This window comes from Alligator sinensis, unplaced genomic scaffold, assembly GCF_000455745.1.
Source record: "Alligator sinensis unplaced genomic scaffold, ASM45574v1 scaffold277_1, whole genome shotgun sequence".
NCBI classification, from domain to species: domain Eukaryota; kingdom Metazoa; phylum Chordata; order Crocodylia; family Alligatoridae; genus Alligator; species Alligator sinensis.
This window is the reverse complement of record NW_005841899.1, coordinates 3529229-3549598: the sequence shown is the minus strand read 5'-3', so window position 1 is coordinate 3549598 and position 20370 is coordinate 3529229. Positions and strand designations below refer to the sequence as shown.

At 45.7% G+C, this 20370-nt stretch overlaps 1 protein-coding gene across 1 annotated transcript in view; it reads right to left on the bottom strand.

Annotated features, from left to right (window-relative positions):
- Positions 1-20370, bottom strand: part of THSD7B (thrombospondin type 1 domain containing 7B) — a 685311-nt gene that overhangs the window by 408703 nt on the left and 256238 nt on the right. The window contains exon 5 of the mRNA XM_025197580.1: positions 9922-10091. Within this exon, the coding sequence (XP_025053365.1) occupies positions 9922-10091 (170 nt within the window). The remainder of the gene's footprint in view (positions 1-9921; positions 10092-20370) is intronic.

Sequence of the window (20370 nt, the reverse complement as noted above, 5' to 3'; positions counted from 1 at the left end):
CCAATGGTATCCTGGGTTGTGTTAACAGAACTATCACTTGCAAATTAAAGGGAAGCGACTCTTCCACTCTATTCAGTTCTGATGAGTAGAGCTCTCGCGTGTCCAGTTCTGGGCCCCGCACTTCGAGAAGGACATGGGCAGTTTGGAAAGAGTCCAGCACAGGGTAACAAAAATGATTAGGGGCCTAGGAGACTAGACTTATGAGGAAAGGCTGAACAAACTAGAGTTGTTTATGTGGAAAAGAAAAGACAGAGCGGGGCTTGATAATAGTCTTCAAATTCCCGAAGAAATGAATGACATGGGCTTTTGTCAGTAACTGTAGGGATCAGGACTGGGAGCAATGGCCTCAAGCTGCAGCAGGAGAAATTTAGGCTGGAGATTGGGAGGGACTTTGACTATGGGGTGGGCAGGAATTGGAACTGGCTACATGGGGAAATTGAGGAATCGCCATTCCTAGAAATTTTCAAAAGCAGGTGAGGCAAACACTTGGTTGGGATGGATTAGTCAGGGGGCTATGATCCTACCATAAACAGGGGGCTAAACTAGATGACCTTGAGAGGTCCTTTTCAGTCTTACTTTCCTATGATCCTATACTGTACTTTATCTCTGCCATTGTTTAGTACTGGATTTCCCCTCCTTCTACATTAATTTTAATATTAGATTGATTTCCTCTCAGGTAAACTTAAGTTCCACAACGTTTACGAAAAATAGACCGAGGTCATTCATTCTCTGTAGTAAAATTATGTAAAATTTTGGTTCCTTGTTCTAATAAATGTCTTTTAATGTCACAATAAAGCAATTCTTTCTGTAACCTTTTTCACTGTAAAATGGCAGTTCTTACCTGTCCAGTCTTCAAAGAGACAGAAACAGAATTTCCCAAAGATGTTATTTTATGACTATGATAAATGAACAGAGGTACCAAACCTGACTCAGTGTACCAGACAGGCCTTCTTACTTAATGATCACTGTCCTTATACTGTAAATAAAATATTTGCTTTGTTTGGAAAAAAAAAAGCATCTTCTTTTCAACTTAATAACACTTGTGCTTCCTCCCAGATCTTTTCTGAGATAGAAATCAAGTGCTAGCTCATATTTTTTTTAATCCTATATTCTCCTGAATGTGTGGAATAAGCCTTGAAAAGCAAGTGAGGGCTAACCTGGGATCCCTTTGGAACGTTGCACATTTCTAGAGTTGTTATATTGAATCTCTCCTAGTTGTCAGTACCAGTGCTCTGCCTGAAGTTTTAATTCTACGATTTGCTGTTCTTTTCAAGTTATTGATACCAGTGGGAGATGATAAATTAGGTTCCGAAATACATTTTCCTATAGATTTTCATTGGGTGCTAGTTGGAAGTAAGGGAGGGAAAAATCAACAATATTACTTCTGATATTGTTATTTGCATGAAGTAATTTCAAGCTAATAAATAAATAATCTGTAAATATAGTCATACTGAGACAAGTGAGTTTCACCTACTTGGAGCCACAGGGCCATAATGAGATAAAGTAGCCAATCAGAGAGTTATGTACAAGATTGCATCCTGGATGTAGTGATACCTACCAAAATTATTTTTTCACTCCCCCCTGGAAGTAAACAATTGTCTCCTGGATCCTGAGGGAAAGGATCTCATCTTAACTCCCTTTTTTTCCTTTTTTCCTTTAAACTAAAAAATTACACTTCTGAAATTTCTTATCAAAGTGGGGAGGTTTATAAATATGTCCCCAAATCATATTTTTTTAATGCGTGTAAGAATATGAGAATGTCAAGATTTATTGTTCCTCAAGGTCTTTATCGACTTTGTTTTTTCCAGTCAATATTCCCCTCCCAGGGCACTAAATCTTGATATTCACCACAACAGAAGTCAATATTTGTTTAACTTTTGGCAGAACCATACAGAGTTAATTATTTCCTAAGCTGATGAAAAGGATAGCTACCAGTTTCAAAGTGGTGATGTCAGGGTACTCACTACTGTTTCCAAAGTAAATTAGTTGAGAAAAATCACAGATGATTTAATTACAATATAAAATATCAACTTTCATAAGAGTAAGTCATGCTTTTCTAAGCTGACTGTAATGAAAATAAAAGTAAACATGGAAGATTTGGCAAACCCTATTTATTGAACTTGGAAATGGTTCTATTGCTAGCTATTTGCATTAGTCTATTAAAGAATCTTAATGCACCCTGCACCTGACAGAATATGTTTTTTTACCCAGCTAAAAATAAATTAATTTGGAAACTCCAAGGCAATAGGTAAAGTCCCATTATCAATTAAAAACAATTTAATAGACAGGAAACAGGGTGTGAATAAAAGGCTAATCACAGCATGAGAAGAGGTTAATCGTAGGTTGCCAGAAGCAATGTGATTCAATATATCTAAGAACAATCAAGCAGCCCTGCAATTTTATCAAAGTGACACATATTATTAGCACTTTGGAGCAGACAAGGTTTTTTTCCTACGTGTTTGTATACCTCCTAGTACAAAGGGGCTGCAAGCCTGCCTAGGACATCGAGGTGCTACCACAATAGAAACATTCAAAATAATAATAATAATAGCAGCAAAGATCTACCATAAGAACCAACTGGCAAACACAATAGGGGTACCATGATTGATCAGGTCAAAGACAGGAAGGATTTAGTTGAGAAAAGTTATTAAGGGTGTATGGAAAATGTTGAGTACCAATAAAGGTAACTGTGGGAGGAAAAGGAGCATCTGAAAGATGTTTGAAGATTGTTGGTTAAAAAAAGGGGGTGTCATCACATACTGTAAGTTATTAGTAAAGGCCATGGCATAGCGTGAAGTCATGCAGAATAAAAAAAGAAAATCCAAAGTTATGGAATACACCTCATAAAAGCCTCTTCAGCATTCAAAATTTGATATTTAATGATACTTTAAGTAAAAGTACCTTTTTGTGAATGATCTCTTTATTGTGGGTTCTCTGATCTATTTAAAAAGAGAAATTAGAGCTTTATCATTAAAAATAATGTTACCTTTTGAAGGGAGATTCTCTTTATGCACTTAGGATGCTAACAGACATTGGGGGTGAGGGGGACAGCACTTTACAGGAAGAGGAATCATGTCAGTTTAACCGAGCTCACCCAGCTTCTGTATAGCTTGCATGCTTTTCAGTGCTTTTTTCTTATAGCTGATTCAATGAGATAAAAGCACCAAAAAACGTGGCTGAAACATGTTGCTATACAGACACTGGGCAAGCGAGGTCAAACTGACATGATTCCTCTTCTGGGCATGCATTCTGCTTGGTGTGGGGGTGCCCAGAACTGAAAGTAAAGTGCTGGAGTTTGGGGTTTTTTCCACATCTGTAAGCACTCTTAAATGGTAGTTTTCTAGTTACAGACTTGGGCATTTTGGATGCTTACTCCTGCACTGTGGATGATTAAGCATATTCAATAGGATACACACTAGCTAGTCCCATATGTGGCTATCTACATGTATGTACCTGAGCATTAATTCAGCAAAAAGCAGGGAGAGAATAACCCTCCCAAGTTTTAGTCCCAAGAGCTCAGTAGCTAAGGCATTCCCCCAAAAAGCAGGAGACACACTTACATGTCTAGAAAAATACCATTTAGGCACACAAAGTGAACCAGAATTCTGCTGTACCTGTATACCTCGCACCCCGCACCATAAAAGAACTCAGTAAATCACCTCTGCTTTTATTCCAAGTTCAAAATGGATCAGCATTAGCATTGTTCTACCACACAGCTTCAAAGCAACTAAAGCTATGCACATATATTCAAATCATCCAGGGCAACTCTCCCAGGTCTGTCTGCCTGAGAAAAAAACTGACCAGTACAAAAGTTAAAACATGAAAGCAAAGAGCCTGTAGTGTGGGCACTGGGCTGCCAGGGGTCCTTAGAGCATGCAGCCCAGAGACCTTTGTAGGCCTTTTTTAAGTGAACGTAGGCAGGGATCCATAAGGTCAGGGAAAGGAGGGCCGGAGGGGAGAAGAGAAGTAGGGTCTGTGCTGTGCATAGAAGGCACCTCCAGACTTTCCCTTTCTCAGTGTTGTGTTGAAGTATGCATCTATGCTTCCCTGCACCCACATGCTACAGTGTGATTCAGGCAGGCAACAAACCCCAAGTGTTTCAGCGCTGGGCTTTTCCAGCCAGAAGCACCCAGGGGGCACATTTGATCCCTACTTGACTGAGACATGCTCTTGCTCCCCCTGTGGGAGGGGGAGGAGAGAGAAGCAAAGCACACTGGGATTGCACAGGTCAGCCCTGTATCTGCTCCCTGTACAGAAGTTCTGCCTCCCAAGAGAGATTCTCCATGGAGTGACTTCACTCAGGTTGCTGAGGGACTTCACTCAAATTATTTTTCTCCCAGACTGGCCATTTTATTTTGGGAGAAAATTAATGAACTTTTGTACATTTGTGGTTTCTCCCGAGAGAGCAGGAACTCTCCCAGGAGAAACTGAACCTCTGTCCAAAGTCCTTTATCTATGCCAGTAGCAGTAAATAGCTAGAAAATGTATACAGTTGACCTTTTATACTTCAAGGATATGAAACTGAGCTAAAAATCCATACTCATGTGAACTGATTGGGTGCAGCAAACTAATTACTCACTTTATAACATTAAAGAGCTGCATAAATAAAAGTATTTGTAATAATGAAATGATAAGTGCTACATGTTGCATCAAGTAGCCTGTTGAGACATAAGACACAATAAAAAGTTAGCTCTTTTTCCTTCAAAATGTTTTTATATATTCTACTTTTTGCATTAATTAGTTCCCAGACATCTGAAAACTAAAAATATTATACTACTATGATAAATAGGCTGGTTTCCCCTTATGGATTTAAACCCTTAAGCCCTTGAATTACAAGTTTAAACCATGCCAGTTTCACACCCCAAAGATTTGAGGAAAATCGTTTTATGTCTTGCTTCCAAAGGGCTTCCACTGAAGAAGCCAGCTGTTGCATATTTATTATTCCATTATGCGACTTTAATCTTATAAATTCTACTCACAGAATGTTTGGTGAGACTACAGATCAATAGCTCAACAGCCCAACAATGTAAATCTGACACAGGCATTGAGTGTATTTCACATTGTGGAGGTATGTTCTTCATCTTCTTCTCAAGCCAATCTTGACAAGAAATGGCTGGTTTTTCACCCTTTGTTTCTGGGAATTAAATCCACTAATGCACATGCTGAATTATCTTTCTTCCTACCACTAATCAGTCAACAAAAATAGATTTTTTTTCAATTCCACAGATGGCCATCAGTTACCTTTTCACCTTGATTCCAGTGAAATTTTCCTATATGCTAACCTATTCATTCTAAATATCTCCCCCCAAAGGACAAGGACATCTGGATTGAAATATCTTCGTTTCCAAAATTGAATTTCCTTTAATGAATAAGACTTTTTGTCCTTTTAGCTATACTAGCCTAGACACACAAATGTGAAGAGCAGTGCCTGTTTAACGTAGGGCAAAGTTACTGATAATTCAAACATAAGCCACAAAACGCGGCCAATTGACTATGTCATGCGATTACTGCAACTCTGCCTTCTTTGCACAATTATGGATTATCCTGTTGTATATCATCACCAGGGGCAACATTTCCTGTTTGTAAAGAGTTACGATTGTATAAACATGTAAAAGATTTCCACACGTGTGCGGGGGATGTCCATGGAAAATCTAAAGGCCTTGGGCAGGACTTTGCAGATGCATTCAGTTTTGAACAAAGAAAAAGCTCAAAGGATACCTGAAATGAAGGCACAGACCAAATTCTGTTCTAAACTGTGCTGGTATAGGAGTTTCTGCATAATTCTCCAGACCACCAAGTCGTCAGGATTATAATGATGTAACTTTGGGTGCATACAGATGCCACGGATAGTTCGGGAGGTTAGAACAGATAAAAAGGGGACACTGATCAAACTCAGTGATTAGATAGGTGTCAGGAGCCTGATCTAAGGTAAACTGGGGTAGACAGAGAAGCAGACAGGATCAGGAGACTAGCAGAGTCTGTTGGGGAGGATGGAGGGGGGGAGACCTGGGGGCTAGTGGCACTGGGGGGGATTGAAGAGGCCAGGAAGAGTTCTCTGCCCCCAGCCTCCCGCACCCCCAATCCCTCCAAACCACTCCCAATGCCAGTTTCACAGGTGTCCACCAGTGCCAGGAGCCCAACCAAAATAAACTGGGCTGGGGGAAGAGGCTGTGTGCAGATCATGGGGGGCTAGCGACTCCGCAAGGGTGGATTGGTGATCTCTGGGGGGGGCAGGAGTTCTCTCCCCCTCAACCAGGGGCTATTTTTAGCCCCCCGCCAACAATCAACCCCACCATCCCAATTTACTGCAAATCAGGCTCCCAGTACTAGCAAATGCTGGTAAAATTAGCACTTGGGGTGGTTTTCTGTCTGGGGTTGGGGGAGAGGTCAGGTGTGGGGCGGGAGGGGGAGATTAGGGAAGTATCGTCTCAGGGCTGAGGTGAGTGGCTTGGCTTTCCTACCCCTGGAACTGTGCTCCAAACTTGTATAGACATTAAGTTAGATCAGTCTAAACTGTGCCCTATCTTAATGTACCTCTCAGGTGAACTGAAGTTAGATCAGGCTGGCCATTTTTTGACCCATCTAACCTTCAGGGAATGTCTGTACAGTTTGGCACTTAGATCAACCTAACTAGGGATCTAAGTGTAAGGTTTGCACATGAGCAAACTTAGATTGAGTGGCCATTTTTTACCTGATTTAACCTCCTGAATTTCTGTATGCATCCACAGAATATTATACTAGAACCAAACTCTCCAAAATAAGAATATCAGAAAATTCCCATCCAACTCTATCATTCAGCTCAGATATTTACAAAAGATTTAAGTATCTGTAGTTTTCAGGAAACAAGATCAAGTATTATATTGGCAGTGGGACACATAAGTATTCTCATTCTGCAAAAATTAAGAAATTGAAACAAAGTTTAATTCTGGCTAGAAGCAAAATCAGGATTTGTGTTTTTGCCTTCTTGCCTTCACATTTAAGGAAGCTTTCTCTCTGATAGACAAAAGAATCAATAAATATAAAAGAGAGCTTGATTAATTATTTGTTGCTTGTTGGCACCAGTTGATAGAGGTGACTGGGACAGTCTTTATCTCCAGTTGAACTGAACACATTCAGCCAAAATCAGATTCTTCCACTGAGGACAAAAAGCTACAAGTGTAGCTTGTACCACCATGCATCTCTTTCTCACTGGATACTGTCAAAAATCCACTGCGTCTAGAACCAATGCTAAGAAACCCTGGCAAGTGCCTTAAAATACTATGTCCAGGCTGCTGCTAGCTTTAACCCTGTGGTACTGCTAGTAGCATAGCAGCAGTAGCATAAAGCTTGGTGCAAGGTAGCTGCCTAGCTTTTAAAATGGATCCAGCAGAAAGAAACTTTTAGAATCTCAGAATTTTCATCATTTTGGGGCAAGGATTGCTGCATATGTCTGTACAGTGCATAGTATAGTGGGGCTGGGTTCATGACTGAGTGTCCTACTTGCTATCACAGTCTCAATAAAATTTTTAAAAGTATTTAAGAACAATTACGCTTTTGAAGTTTACTGCACCTGAATGTACAAAAACAGTGAGTACAAGATATGTTTGCAAAATAAGAAAGGCACCAAATATTCTATGCTACTGGAGTCACTAAAAGAGTTTCCTTACCCTAAGTGACACATGTAGTACATGATAGTACAGGACAAAGGAATCTTTTTATGTCCAGAGTCCAAGGTAAATCCAGCATTTTGGAACAGGTGAAGCAGCAGTTACATATAGACTGAACAGAGATTAAAATAGGCCTAGTTTTCTGGAAACCGAGTGCTTGTGCAGGTTGATAGGACACACAATGTGCCCCAAAATTATTTGCTTTGGCTTTGTAAGTAAATAAGTCTAAGCTGCGATATAGCATTCTTATTATCTCACCATCTCTGTTCAAAAGCATATTCTGCAGAAGCAGTACATGCTGTAAATAAAATAGACTAAGATGAATTATTCATCAAGCAACTGAATCCACTCGTTACTCTTTCAAAAGGAAAATAACTCATTCCTTAAGTCCAAGACCTGACTGTCTACTCAGAAGCTGTGACAATATTATTTTGGCTTTCCCCTTCAAACCATAAGAAAGGTTATATATCAGTCTGAGGCAAAGGATAAAACCAAACCAGGAATGGACTATGGCATCTTACTTACAAATACACCTATCCAGCCCTAAAAATACGGCCAAGTGGCTTCAACAACATGGGAGGTGTGGTGGTGTCATGCCCCAGGGGCGGCCTTCAAGCCCCCTGGTGGCTGTGTGACTCCTGCCTCGCTCAATCTCTATTAGAGCCCTCCCTTATTTGCTCTCCTGCCATGCCTTGCTCTTACTAAAGGTTGCATGAGGGGAGGCTGCCCACAGGCCTTAGAGTGAGCCTTAGACCACTTGTGGTATCACTGGGTCTCTCCTGGACCCCAATCACTTTGATTCAACCCTTAAGTTCAATGGACCCCCACAGCTGGCCCTTGCCTCTTCAGGGATCCTGTAGCTTGGACGGCTTCAATGCATATCTGTGCCTGTCCCAGGCACCCACAGCCTTAAGGACTCAATGTGTGGCTCCATTTCCTCTCCTACACCATGCCCCAAAGCTTCACAAGTGTTACTATGATGTTGTTCCCTCTGCTGGAGCTCTGGCCTCCTCAGCCTCTGTCCTTTTAACCTAGCTGGGCTGTCTAATCTGGGCCCACTGTATTGGACCTGGCTCTGAGGCACTGGCTCTCACTTGTCCTTTTTAGTCACTGGGCCCCTGGCCCGTCTGCTGGCCCCCAGGGCCCTGTGTGGCTGCACTCCTCTTGAGCACTGGTCCCTTGGTCCCCGTCTGCTCTATAGCCTTGCACTGCACCCCTCTCTGGGCTCAACAATAGCTCAGGCCTACTGTGTACCTCTCAGGCACTAATGGGACCTCTGTACACCTTCCCTTACAGTCCCAACCCAAACCGCCAGTATAAACAGTAACATAAACCATAACAGAAATACAAACAACAGCAAAAGCAGCCCTCTGTCCCTTTAGGAGAGCAAACTTTCATCATCTCCCAGTGAGCATACCTTTCAGCCCGCGCTATAACCTAGCCTATGCGCTCAATCCGCTTGGGCTCTCGGACCCTCGGGCAGGCACCTCAAACCCTCTAGGGGTTAATATAAAACAAAGGCCACTTGCCTATAACCCAGTCTTTCTCAGCCCAGGGAACCTGATTCTGTTCCCAGGCCTACAGTTGTCCAGCAACATCCAGGTCCTTTCAGGAGCCCTGCAGCCAGGGGCTCCTCACTTCGCAGCTGCTGGGGAGAAACTACCTGACCCATGCAGGCTCTGGGCTTACACAACTCCAGCCTGAGCTCTCTTCCCATCAGCTGAGTCCCTCGTTAGTCCCCACCTGACACCAGCAAGTGGCCTCTCAGGCTGCTTGTTCTCTTAAAGGAGCAGGCATATTCCAATGCCCTGCGGCAAGAGCCAAACAGTCTGACCTGTGAGATTGGAGGAAGACTCAAAGTTTACCCAAAAACATTCCAAAACAGACTGCGGTTTGGAAGACAGTGTGCCCCCCTCCTACCCCTCACATGCACTCAAAACACAAAAGGGACAGTCAATGATTCCACACCCAGACTCCTTAGCAAATCTCTAGGGAACACCCCTGGAAAACTCCTAGCTAGTTCCTGTAGGAAACAAGCAATCTGAAAAGAAGCCCTGTGCTTTCTTGCTGTCTGATCACTCTGGAGCCTGTTAATTCCCTCCCCAGGGAATTAGCCTGCCTGAGCCTGTATACTATTGCACTTTTAGCACTTAATGCACTTTTACCTCCAGCTCTGAGACAACAAAAATAGTAATGCAGCTTCACACTATTGCTGTTCCTTTTTGATTTCTTGCTTTTCTAATTTCTCTATATATTTTGTAGAACAAACACATACCTTCCTTTAACTTGTGTATCCCTGATTCTATCCTGATTTGAGCACAAAATACTTCCCGGATTTGTATGCCACCTCCACAAAGCACTGTGTATTTATGTCGTCGAGGGTCCTGCTGGTCAAGGAGAAATGTCACTTGGCATGTTTTCCATTCAGAAGTCCTCCATGAAAACCTTTGGAAGGAAAATAGAGTATGTAAAACAGGTTTTATAAAAGGCCATTGGGGCATGCAGATTCTTTAAATCAGAAATTTGTGACTCTTTAGCATGCAAATTGCTTTAATATTTATTTTAAATCTTCTAGTTTAAGATAAATACACCATTGTCTGACAGTATGTTAGTATCATTTCTGTAGAGGTTTCCATGCCTAAATACTGATACAACTTAGCACTCATTTTCAGAGTCTTAAAATATTTACTGTTTAATGCTGACCACACAACTGAGGGCGGGTGAAAAAGGAACAGAGAGATTAAGATATTTGATTACTATGAAAACCGACTCCCAATCCAATGCTTGAAATCCCAAGTAATAACTCTAAGTCAATAACTATGCATCTAATTCAGAGAGATGCACAATACTTGCAATCTTCACAAAAATCAAAGTAGGGCCAAAGGCTGAGGGTCATTTGGGGATTTGTCCTACTGGACATGGTTTTACAGAGTTCCAGGGATTAATGGTTATTACTAGTTTCTTCAAAAGAAAGCGGAGTTCTATAATATTCTTTTCTTGAGGCTGTGACATGCAACAAGATCCAGATAAAAAGATTTTCTTCATACATTCAATTCACATCTAGTGAGTATAAACAGTATGGAATCTTCTGTCCAGGACAGCATTCAATTCTTAACCGCAAATTTGTAAATGACACTTAGAAAACACACAGATTTGATCCAGAAAAACTTAGGTTTTGTGTATCATAACACATCATAGGTAAGTGACAGGGGCCATAACAGACTTAGGAACAAGGGGGTGGCACAAACACCCACAGGAGGTCTTAAATGCCTCTACGCTAATGCTAGAAGTATGGGAAATAAGCAGGAGGAGCTCGCCCTCCTGCTAGCTATCATAAATCCAGACATAGTAGGGCTCACAGAAACCTGGTGGGATTCTACCCACGATTGGGCAGTAGATATTAAGGGCTACAGACTGTACAGGTGGGACAGGGCAGGAAGAAAAGGAGGGGGTGTAGGGTTCTACGTCAAGGAGCAATACACATCCTTGATGAGCAAGGTGGGGTCAGAAGAGGGGCTGACTGAGGTGCTCTGGGTAAGAATACAAGGGGGTCATGGGGAAAGGGACTTAACAGTGGGTGTCTATTACAGACCGCCCAACCAGGGGGAAAAACTGGACCGAGAATTTTTAAGGCAGCTTGCGGAGGCTGTCATGTCAAGAGATGTCGTAGTTATGGGTGACCTGAACTACACAGACATCTTCTGGGAAGAGCAATCAGCTAGGTTTGACCACTCATGTAGATTCCTAGCTGAGATACAGGACCTCCACCTAAGTCAGGAGGTGCATAGTCCCACCAGGGGAAATGCCCTGCTGGACCTGGTCCTTGACACAGGCGATGACCTGATGAGGGAATTGTGGGTTCTCGGCCACCTGGGCAATAGCGATCATCGCCTGCTGGAATTCACTATCCAGTGCAGGGTGTCAAGGGCTAGCAGTAAGGCAGAAGTCTTTGACTTCAGGAGAGCTGACTTCAATGAGTAAAGAAGACTAGTACAAGAGGCACTGGGATCCCAAAGCTTCAGGGAGATGGGAGTCTAAGACGGGTGGTCATTTCTCAAGGAGACAATCCTCCACTCCCAAAGGAAGTCAGTCCCAATGCATACCAAGGAGGTAAGAGTGCTACAAAGCCCCCATTGCTCAGCAAGGGCATTCAGGAATGGGGCTAAAAAGGAGGCATACATCCAATGGAAGCAAGGGGCTATTGCCAAAGAGGATCACACCTCCATTGCTTGAGGCTGTAGGGCAGCTGTTAGGAAGGCCAAGGCTGAGATGGAACTGGGGCTGGTGATGAGGATTAAGGATAACAAAAAGTCCTTTTTCAAATGCATAGGGAGCAAGAAGGTGGCACCAGTTAACATAGGACCCCTGCAGGATGCGCTTGGCAATCTGGTGATTGCTGCAAATTAAAAAGTGGACTTCTTTAACAAATTATTTGCCTCCATTTTTCAGAGCAGGGACCAAGACATCTCCCCCACTGGGAGTATGGAAGGACTCAGGAGAGGCACCGCCAGGCCCAAGGTTTGGGATGACGTAGTTAGGGAACTTCTGGAGGGGCTGAATGTGTTCAAATCAGCAGGCCCGGATGCTCTTCATCCAAGAGTGCTGAGGGAATTGGCGGGGGTCACTGCAGGGCCCCTGGCACAGCTATACAAGTGCTCATTGAGCTCTGGTTAGGTGCCAAATGACTGGAAAAAGGCCAAAGTGGTCCCCATTTACAAGAAAGGGAGAAAGGAGGACCCAGGTAACTAGAGGCCCGTCAGTCTTACCTCGGTCCTGGGGAAGATTTTTGAGAAAATTATCAAGGAGCATATCTGCAAGGGACCAGCAGGGGAGATCATGCTCAGGGGGAACCAACATGGGTTCATTAAGGGAAGATCCTGTCAGACTAACCTCATTTCCTTTTATGATCAGGTCACAAAGTCCTTGGACGAAGGCGTGGGGGTGGATATCATCTTCCTGGACTTTAAGAAGGCCTTTGACACTGTCTCTCACCCCGTTCTCATAAAAAAAACTAAGTGACTGTGGCATTGATGCCTACGCAGACAGATGGGTGGCTAATTGGCTGGACAGTTGCACACAGAAAGTGGTGGGGTACGGGTCATTTTTGACCTGAAGGGATGTGGGCAGTGGGGTTCCCCAGAGTTTGATCCTCAGGCCCGTACTGTTCAACATCTTTATCAAGGGGTGGAAAGCATGTTGTCCAAGTTCGCTGATGACACCAAGATGTGGGGCAAGGTGGGCATACCAGAAGGGAGGGACAGAATCCAGCTAGATCTAGACAGGTTACAGAGGTGGGCAGATGAGAATAGGATGGAATTCAATGCAGACAAGTGCAGGGTACTCCATCTCAACCTGCAACACACCTACAGGCTGGGGAACATGCTTCTCATCAGCACAGAGGTGGAAAGGGATCTTGGAGTCATTGTTGACTCCAGGATGAACATGAGCCACCAATGTGAGGAAGCGGCCAGTAAGGCTAACCGCACCTTGTCATGCAACCACGGATGCATCACAAGCAGGTCCAGGGAAGTGATTCTCCTTCTCTGTGCAGCATTGGTCAGGCTGCAGTTGGAGTACTGCATCCAGTTTTGGGCGCCGCACTTCAAGAGAGATGTGGCTAGCATTGGGAGGGTCCAGAGGAGGGCCACTCACATAATCAGGGGGCAGCAGGGCAGGCCATACGAGGAGAAACTACGGGGCCTGAACCTATTCAACCTCCACAAGAGAAGGCTGAGGGGGGAATCTGGTGACCGTCTACAAATTCACTAGGGAGGGATCAGCAGGGAATAGGAGATGCCCTGTTCCCCCGGGCACCACATGGGGTAACTAGGAATAATGGCCACAAGTTGATAGAGAGCAGGTTCAGGCTACACATCAGGAGGCATTACTTTATAGTTAGGGCGGCTAGGACCTGGAACCAACATCCAAGGGAAGTGGTGCTCACTCCCACATTGAGGGTCTTTAAGAGGAGGCTGGATAGACACCTGACTGGGGTCATATGACCCCAGCAAGGCAGGGGGTTGGACTTGATGATCTGTTTAGGTCCCTTCTGAACCTAGCTACTATGATACTATGATACATTATCTAATTGTAGGTTTAAAAACTAACTGAACTCCCCAAAAGAACTGATAGGAATTTGACAAAACAGAAATAAAAATCAATTTTTCCTCACACCATCCACAAGAGGAGGGGATCTTTTGTAGTAACTTGACCATTATCATAGGCACTTTCAATTTGATCCAGTGGATTGGACAGCAGATTGGGAAACAAGACACCAATGTCCTTCCATTTTTTCCAAGACATAAAATGAGAATACTGATAACTTATCAACTTTATCAAGAACTTTGATAAAGTACTATATAACTTCTGAGTATTGTATTCATTCTTTGCTACCATCTCCTGTATTATCTACCATTTCCCATTATAGTCCTGTGATCTTTTCCACTGCCTTCCCTTCTTCATATTCCCCAAGCTCTTTTCATGCTTGCTGCAAAGCAAGACCTTCATTTCTTATTGTATAGGCAAAATAATTTATATTCCTTCCTTTGCCCAAAAAACAAACACTTCCCCCGTTATCTCAGTTGCACTGATTGGTAAATCTGCATGTCAGATGTGTGCCTGCCTTGTCCTGGATTACTATAAACCAATGCAGCATCTGCTGTCTTGTGTGGAAAAAAAATTTCCAGCTTATAACTTCATGTGTTCTCCTTTGTAGACTTGAGGAAGCTATTCTTGTGAAAAAAAAATAGTAAGTCTGCATGCATCAACATTCTCTTACAATCTTATCTTGTGAATATAAGCGTAAAAATGACTTTTAGCAGAGCACTTATGAATTTTGTAAAGCACTCATGTAAAGTATTTGTAAATATTGCCAATTACTTTTAATTTATAGTTACTTTTCAGATGAGCTGTCATGTTCTCTCTTATATAATATAGAGTATCATGTACAAATCTGGATACATTCACAAGGTTTATTACCAGCAAGAAAAAATAATAAAGAACACATTTTGTGCATGACATGCATAAAGAAACTGTACTCCCACACCATATAAATCATAGTGGTTAATTCTTTAGACAGGAGTCCCTTTTGTTGATTATCACAGGTTTTCTAATATGTCACATTAATGCAGCTCCTGAGTTTTTACATGAGGACAAGGAAAATCACACTTCTGCATGAATTAGGTGAATAAGATCATTTATCACACTCCTCCTATCAAATTAAAACATCTTTCCTGCTAGAGTATCTAGGACCCACTTTTCAAAATTGCAGCTTAAATATAAGCATATGTAAATCTTTATTTAGGCAATTAAAGTCTTGTGTTGGGCCCTTAAATACAAATTTAAATCAGTACATAAGGGACTGGGGATAAACTTACTATCGGTTGCATCTGCACAAGACGCTTTATTATCAAGTAGTGTAGTTAACGGGGCAGTAAGCTCGTGCATCTACATGTGCACATGCTTACTGCACAGTAAACCTCACTTATGTGAGTAAATTTGCTACCTGTAAATTTGCTACTTGCATTTTCTTGCAATTACTAACTGTGCAGTAGCGCTTGTGTAGTTGCCTGACCTGCAACTACAGGTTGCCTGACCTGTGCAAATCTGCTCCTGGTCAACCAGCCACCAGGGGGTGGGAAATTGCTCCCTGTCCCTGGGAGCTGCCTGTTGCCAGGGCGGACTCCACCACAAGAGTACGGGCAGGGACAATGTCCCCCTGCCCCAGAAGCAGGGAGCTCCAAGCCTCGCACTCCAAGCATCCAGGAACATCTCAAAGCTAAGAAGGAGGCGTACACCCAATGGAAGGGAGGGCCATCACCAGGGAGGACTGTACACCTGTTGCTCAGGATTGTAGGGGGGATGTTAGGAAGGCCAAGGTGGAGATGGACTGGGACTAGCAACCCGGATCAAAGTTAACAAGAAATCCTTTTTTAAATACATAGGGTGTAAAAAGAAGGTTTCAGGTAATGTGGGGCCTCTGCAGGACACACTTGGAAATCTGGTGGTCTCACTAGATGACAAAGCTAACCCCAGCCTATTCCCCACCCAGGTCCACAATCATGGAGCTGAGCAGGGAACAGGCTCTCAAGTCCCTATCATGCAATCATGGAGCAAAGGCTGGGAAAGAGCTGCAGGGGTGGGTTAGGCTTACTAGCAGGCCAACTAGCTGTCCTACCAGCAGATTGGGGCAGGGAGCTAGGACCTCCCCCTCCCCTGCTGCTCTTAGCAAGTCCCCTTCCCCATCAGAAGGGGAGGCTTAGGGATTGGCACAAGATGCACGGGTGAAAGCCCATTGCATCCCCACACCCCTATAGCTCCCCAGCGACCCCCAACTGCCATGGAGCCCCCCGCTGACACCCAGCAGCAGCCGGAGGTAAGCAGGGCTCGTGGTGGGAGGGGACTAGCCCAGCTCAGCTGCAGGAGGCAGCTGAGTAGGAACCAGGGAGGGTCTCACCCCACCCCAGCCTCTACTTGGCCCAGCCCTCCAGGAAGCCATGCAACTGGAGCCACACAAATAGGCTGTGCAAACAGGCGTGCTTGTCTGCCCAGCACATGAGTTAGCGCAGAGTTTGCGCAGGAAGGTCCAAGGCCCTGCCTGTGAGCCGCCCTAGGCAAACTTGTCCCAGTCATAGCCAGCCCACCAGTGGAATGACATAGATGGGCACACGCCACACCCCAAGGGTCCCCTCGGGATCTGCAGCCCCCCCCACCCCCCTCGCCAGCACCTCAGAGACCGCCACCCAGACAGAGCCCACGGTTCCACGCACTAAGCAGACAGAGCCTCTGGCTGTCGGCTGCAGGGGCTGCCTGTCACTTTTTCCGGCTCTGGGTCCTGGGAGCATGGCCACCTCCCCTTGTGGGGTCTGTTCTCTACTGGGGTCTCTGGCACACCAGCTAGAGGAGCTCCAGGCCATAGGCCACAGACTGCGTGCCATCAGGGACTGCAAGCAGGAGACAGAATCCTACTGCCAGGCCCGTTTCCCCCGGGAGGCGGAGAGTAGACCACGGTCTCCCTCCAGGACAAGGGAGGACTCCGGGACCTCCCATTCTGTCCAGCCCAGGGGCTGGACCAAGGTGGGCAAGGGCCCCAAGGCCCGCTACACCAAGGCCCCCACCCCACTGGAGCTTTGAAACAGGTACAAACCTCTTGCAGCCCCAGCAGAGCCTGCTGAGTTGCCAGCTCCCACAGGCAACACAGGCTCAACTGTAGCTACCACCCCGCTCTCCTTAAGATGAAACACAAAGTGTTTGTCATGGGAGACTCCATCCTGAGGGGGACTGATGGGGCAATCTGCCACCCCGACCCCTCGGCCCAGTTTGCTGCTTCCTGGGAGCCCATATCTGAGACATTGCAGAGAAGATCCCTAAACTCCTTCAGCCCACTGACCACTACCCTATGCTTCTCATCCATGTGGGCACCAATGACACGGCTCGGAACCCTCCCGGCCGGGTCATGAGGCCCTACAGGGATTTGGGAGTGGGGCTTAAGGGGTTGGGGGCGCAGGTGGTGTTTTCTTTGATCCTTCCAGTTTCGCGCTACAAGCTGAGGAGGGAGAGGAGGATACAGATAGTGAACCAAAGGCTGTGGTGCTGGTGTCATCGGGAAGGCTTCAGCTTCCATGACCACAGCCCGTTCTTTGGTGAGAGAGGCAGTGAGCTGCTGTGAAGGGACGGCCTCCACCTCTCTCTGCTGGGGAGGAGGCTCTTCTCAGCCAGACTAGCTGACCTGCTCCACCAGGCTTTAAACTAAGCCCGCCACGGGACAGGGGGACTACCGCCACTGCTGGCCCACTGTGCAACCCTTGCAAAAGCCAGCAGGCCAAGGCGTTTAAGGGAGCCTACCCCTGTCCCAGCCCTAGAGCAAGCTGTGGACAAAGGCAAGTGCCCCCAAGGGGACACTTGCATGCCTATACACCAGTGCCAGGAGCTTGGGGAATAAACAGGAGGAACTTGTCCTCCTGCTCAACACAAATAATTATGATGTCATAGAGACCTGGTGGGACTCCACCCATGACTGGACCACAGGTATAGAAGGCTATACCCTGTACAGGAGGGATCAAGTGGACAAAAGGGGCAGAGGCGTAGCTCTCTATGTCAAGAACTATGCATCCCTACAAGCTGACATCAGCACCCAGGGTGGACAACTAGAGACCCTCTGGGTTAAAATCCGTGGGGAACACAGCACAGGAGATACAATGGTGGGAGTCTACTACAGACCTCCCTCCCAGAATCAAGAGATTGACCAGGAGTTCACCAGAGAATTGGCTGAGGCTGCACGCTCCTGGGCCATGGTTGTCATGGGGAACTTCAGCTACTTGGACATCTCATGGGAAGAGCACTCTGCCAAATCCAAACGGTCGCAAAGCTTCCTCACGTGTGTGGATGAGCTCTATTTGACTCAAGAAGTCTACAGAACAACAAGAGGCAAAGCACTGCTTGACCTGGTACTGGCAACTGGGGACGACCTAATCAGTGACCTAATGAGTAAAGGGAATCTGGGTGACAACGACCACGAGCTGATCACCTTCACCATCCGCAGAAAAGCTGTCAAGTTAGTCAGAAGTACAGAGGTCCTCAACTTCAAGAGGGCTGACTTTGACAAGCCCAGGAGACTTGCCAGTGAGGTCCTAAGGGACCATGACCCCAAGGGGAGAGGAGTCCAGGAAGAGTGGTCACTCCTCAAGGCAGCGATCCTAGATGCACAAGCTAAGGCTATTCCGTCTCGAAGGAAAGGCAGCAAGAGAGCACAGCAGCCCCCTTGGCTCTCTAGGGAACTGGCAGTCCTCCTACATCTAAAAAGACAGACCTACAAAGGATGGAGAACAGGATCCACCTCCAAAGAGGAATACTCTGCACTGGTCCGGACATTCAGGGAGCAAACCAGGAAAGCCAAGGCTGAGATGGAACTCCAACTGGCCACAAATATCAAGGACAATAAAAAGTCCTTTTTAGATATGTGGGGAGCTGGAGGAAAAGCAACGGCAACATTGGACCCCTGCTAAACCAAAACAGGGAACTGACGACCGACGCCCAGGAAAAAGCCAACTTCCTAAATGGGTACTTTGCATCAGTCTTTCACAAGTCCCATGGGATGCCCCTGCCCATTATGGGACAGGGACGCCTAAGCGAGGGTGGTTCCTTGCCCTCCATCAATGCCGACCTTGTGAAGGAACACCATGAGAGGCTGGACACCTTCAAGTCAGCCAGCCCTGAAAATTTACATCCCCAGAGTACTCAAGGAGCTGGCTAGCATCATAGCTCAGCCCCTGGCATGAATCTTCAAGAGCTCCTGGAGCTCTGGTGAAGTGCCCGATGATTGGAAGAAGGCCAATGTGGTGCCTATCTTCAAGAACAGGAGGAAAGTGGATCCGGCAAACTACAGGCCCATCAGCCTGACCTCTATCTTGGGGAAGGTCTTAGAAAAAATCATCAAGGAGACCATCCTTAATGGTCTAGCCGATGGCAACACCTTGAGGGACAGCCAGCATGGGTTTGTTGCGGGTTGGTCATGCTTGACCAATCTCATTTCCTTTTACGACCAAGTGACCTATCACCTGGACAAGGCGGAAGAGATTGATGTCATATATCTTGACTTTAAAAAAGTCTTCAATCTGGTATCCCATGATCACCTTTTGGCAAAACTGGCCAACTGCGGCCTCGGGTCCACCACAATCTGCTGGCTGGGGAATTGGCTCTGGGGTCGGACCCATAGGGTGGTGGTTGATGGAAGTCAATCATCATGGTGCCCTGTGACCAGTGGGGTCCCTCAAAGCTCTGTCCTTGGACCTATTTTGTTCAACCTTTTCATTAATGATGTGGACATTGAAGTCAAAAGCAGACTGGCGAAATTCGCTGATGATACCAAACTTTGGGGTAAAGCATCCACAACTGAGGACAGGACAGTAATCCAGGCTGACCTCAGCAGGCTCAGTAAATGGGTGGAGGAGAATCTGATGGTGTTTAACACTGAAAAATGCAAGGTTCTCCACCTTGGGAGGAAAAACCTGCAGCATGTCTATAGGCCCAGCAGTGCTACGCTGACTAGCACTACGGATGAGAGCGACTTTGGGGTCAGGATTGACCACAAGATGAGCATAAGCCTGCAATGTGATGCTGCAGCCAGGAAAGTGAGCAAAACGCTGGCCTGCATCCATAGATGCTTCTCAAGCAAATCCCGGGACATCATTCTCCTGTTGTACTCAGCCTTGGTGAGGCCGTAGCTGGAGTACTGCATCCAGTTTTGGGAGGAGAGCCACGTACATGATTAGAGGTCAGGAAAACAGGCCTTATGACTAGAAGCTGAGAGTCATGGGACTTTTGAGCCTGGAAAAGCGCAGGCTCAGGGGCGACCTGATGGTCACCTATAAGTTTATAAGGAGTGTGTTCACCAGGACCTGGGGGAATGTTTGTTCACCAGAGCACCCCAAGGGACGACAAGGTCGAACGGTTATAAACTCCTGCAAAACCATTTCAGGCTGGACATAAGGAAGAACTTCTTTACTGTCCGAGCCCCCAAGGTCTGGAATGGCCTGCCACCGGAGGTGGTTCAAGCACCTACTTTGAATGCCTTTAGGAGAAACCTGGATGTTTATCTTGCTGGGATCCTATGACCCCAGCTGACTTCCTGCCCTGGGGCAGGGGGCTGGACTTGATGATCTTCTGAGGTCCCTTCCAGCCCTAATGTCTATGAAATCTATTAAATCAGGCAGCTAGGGCTGAGAGA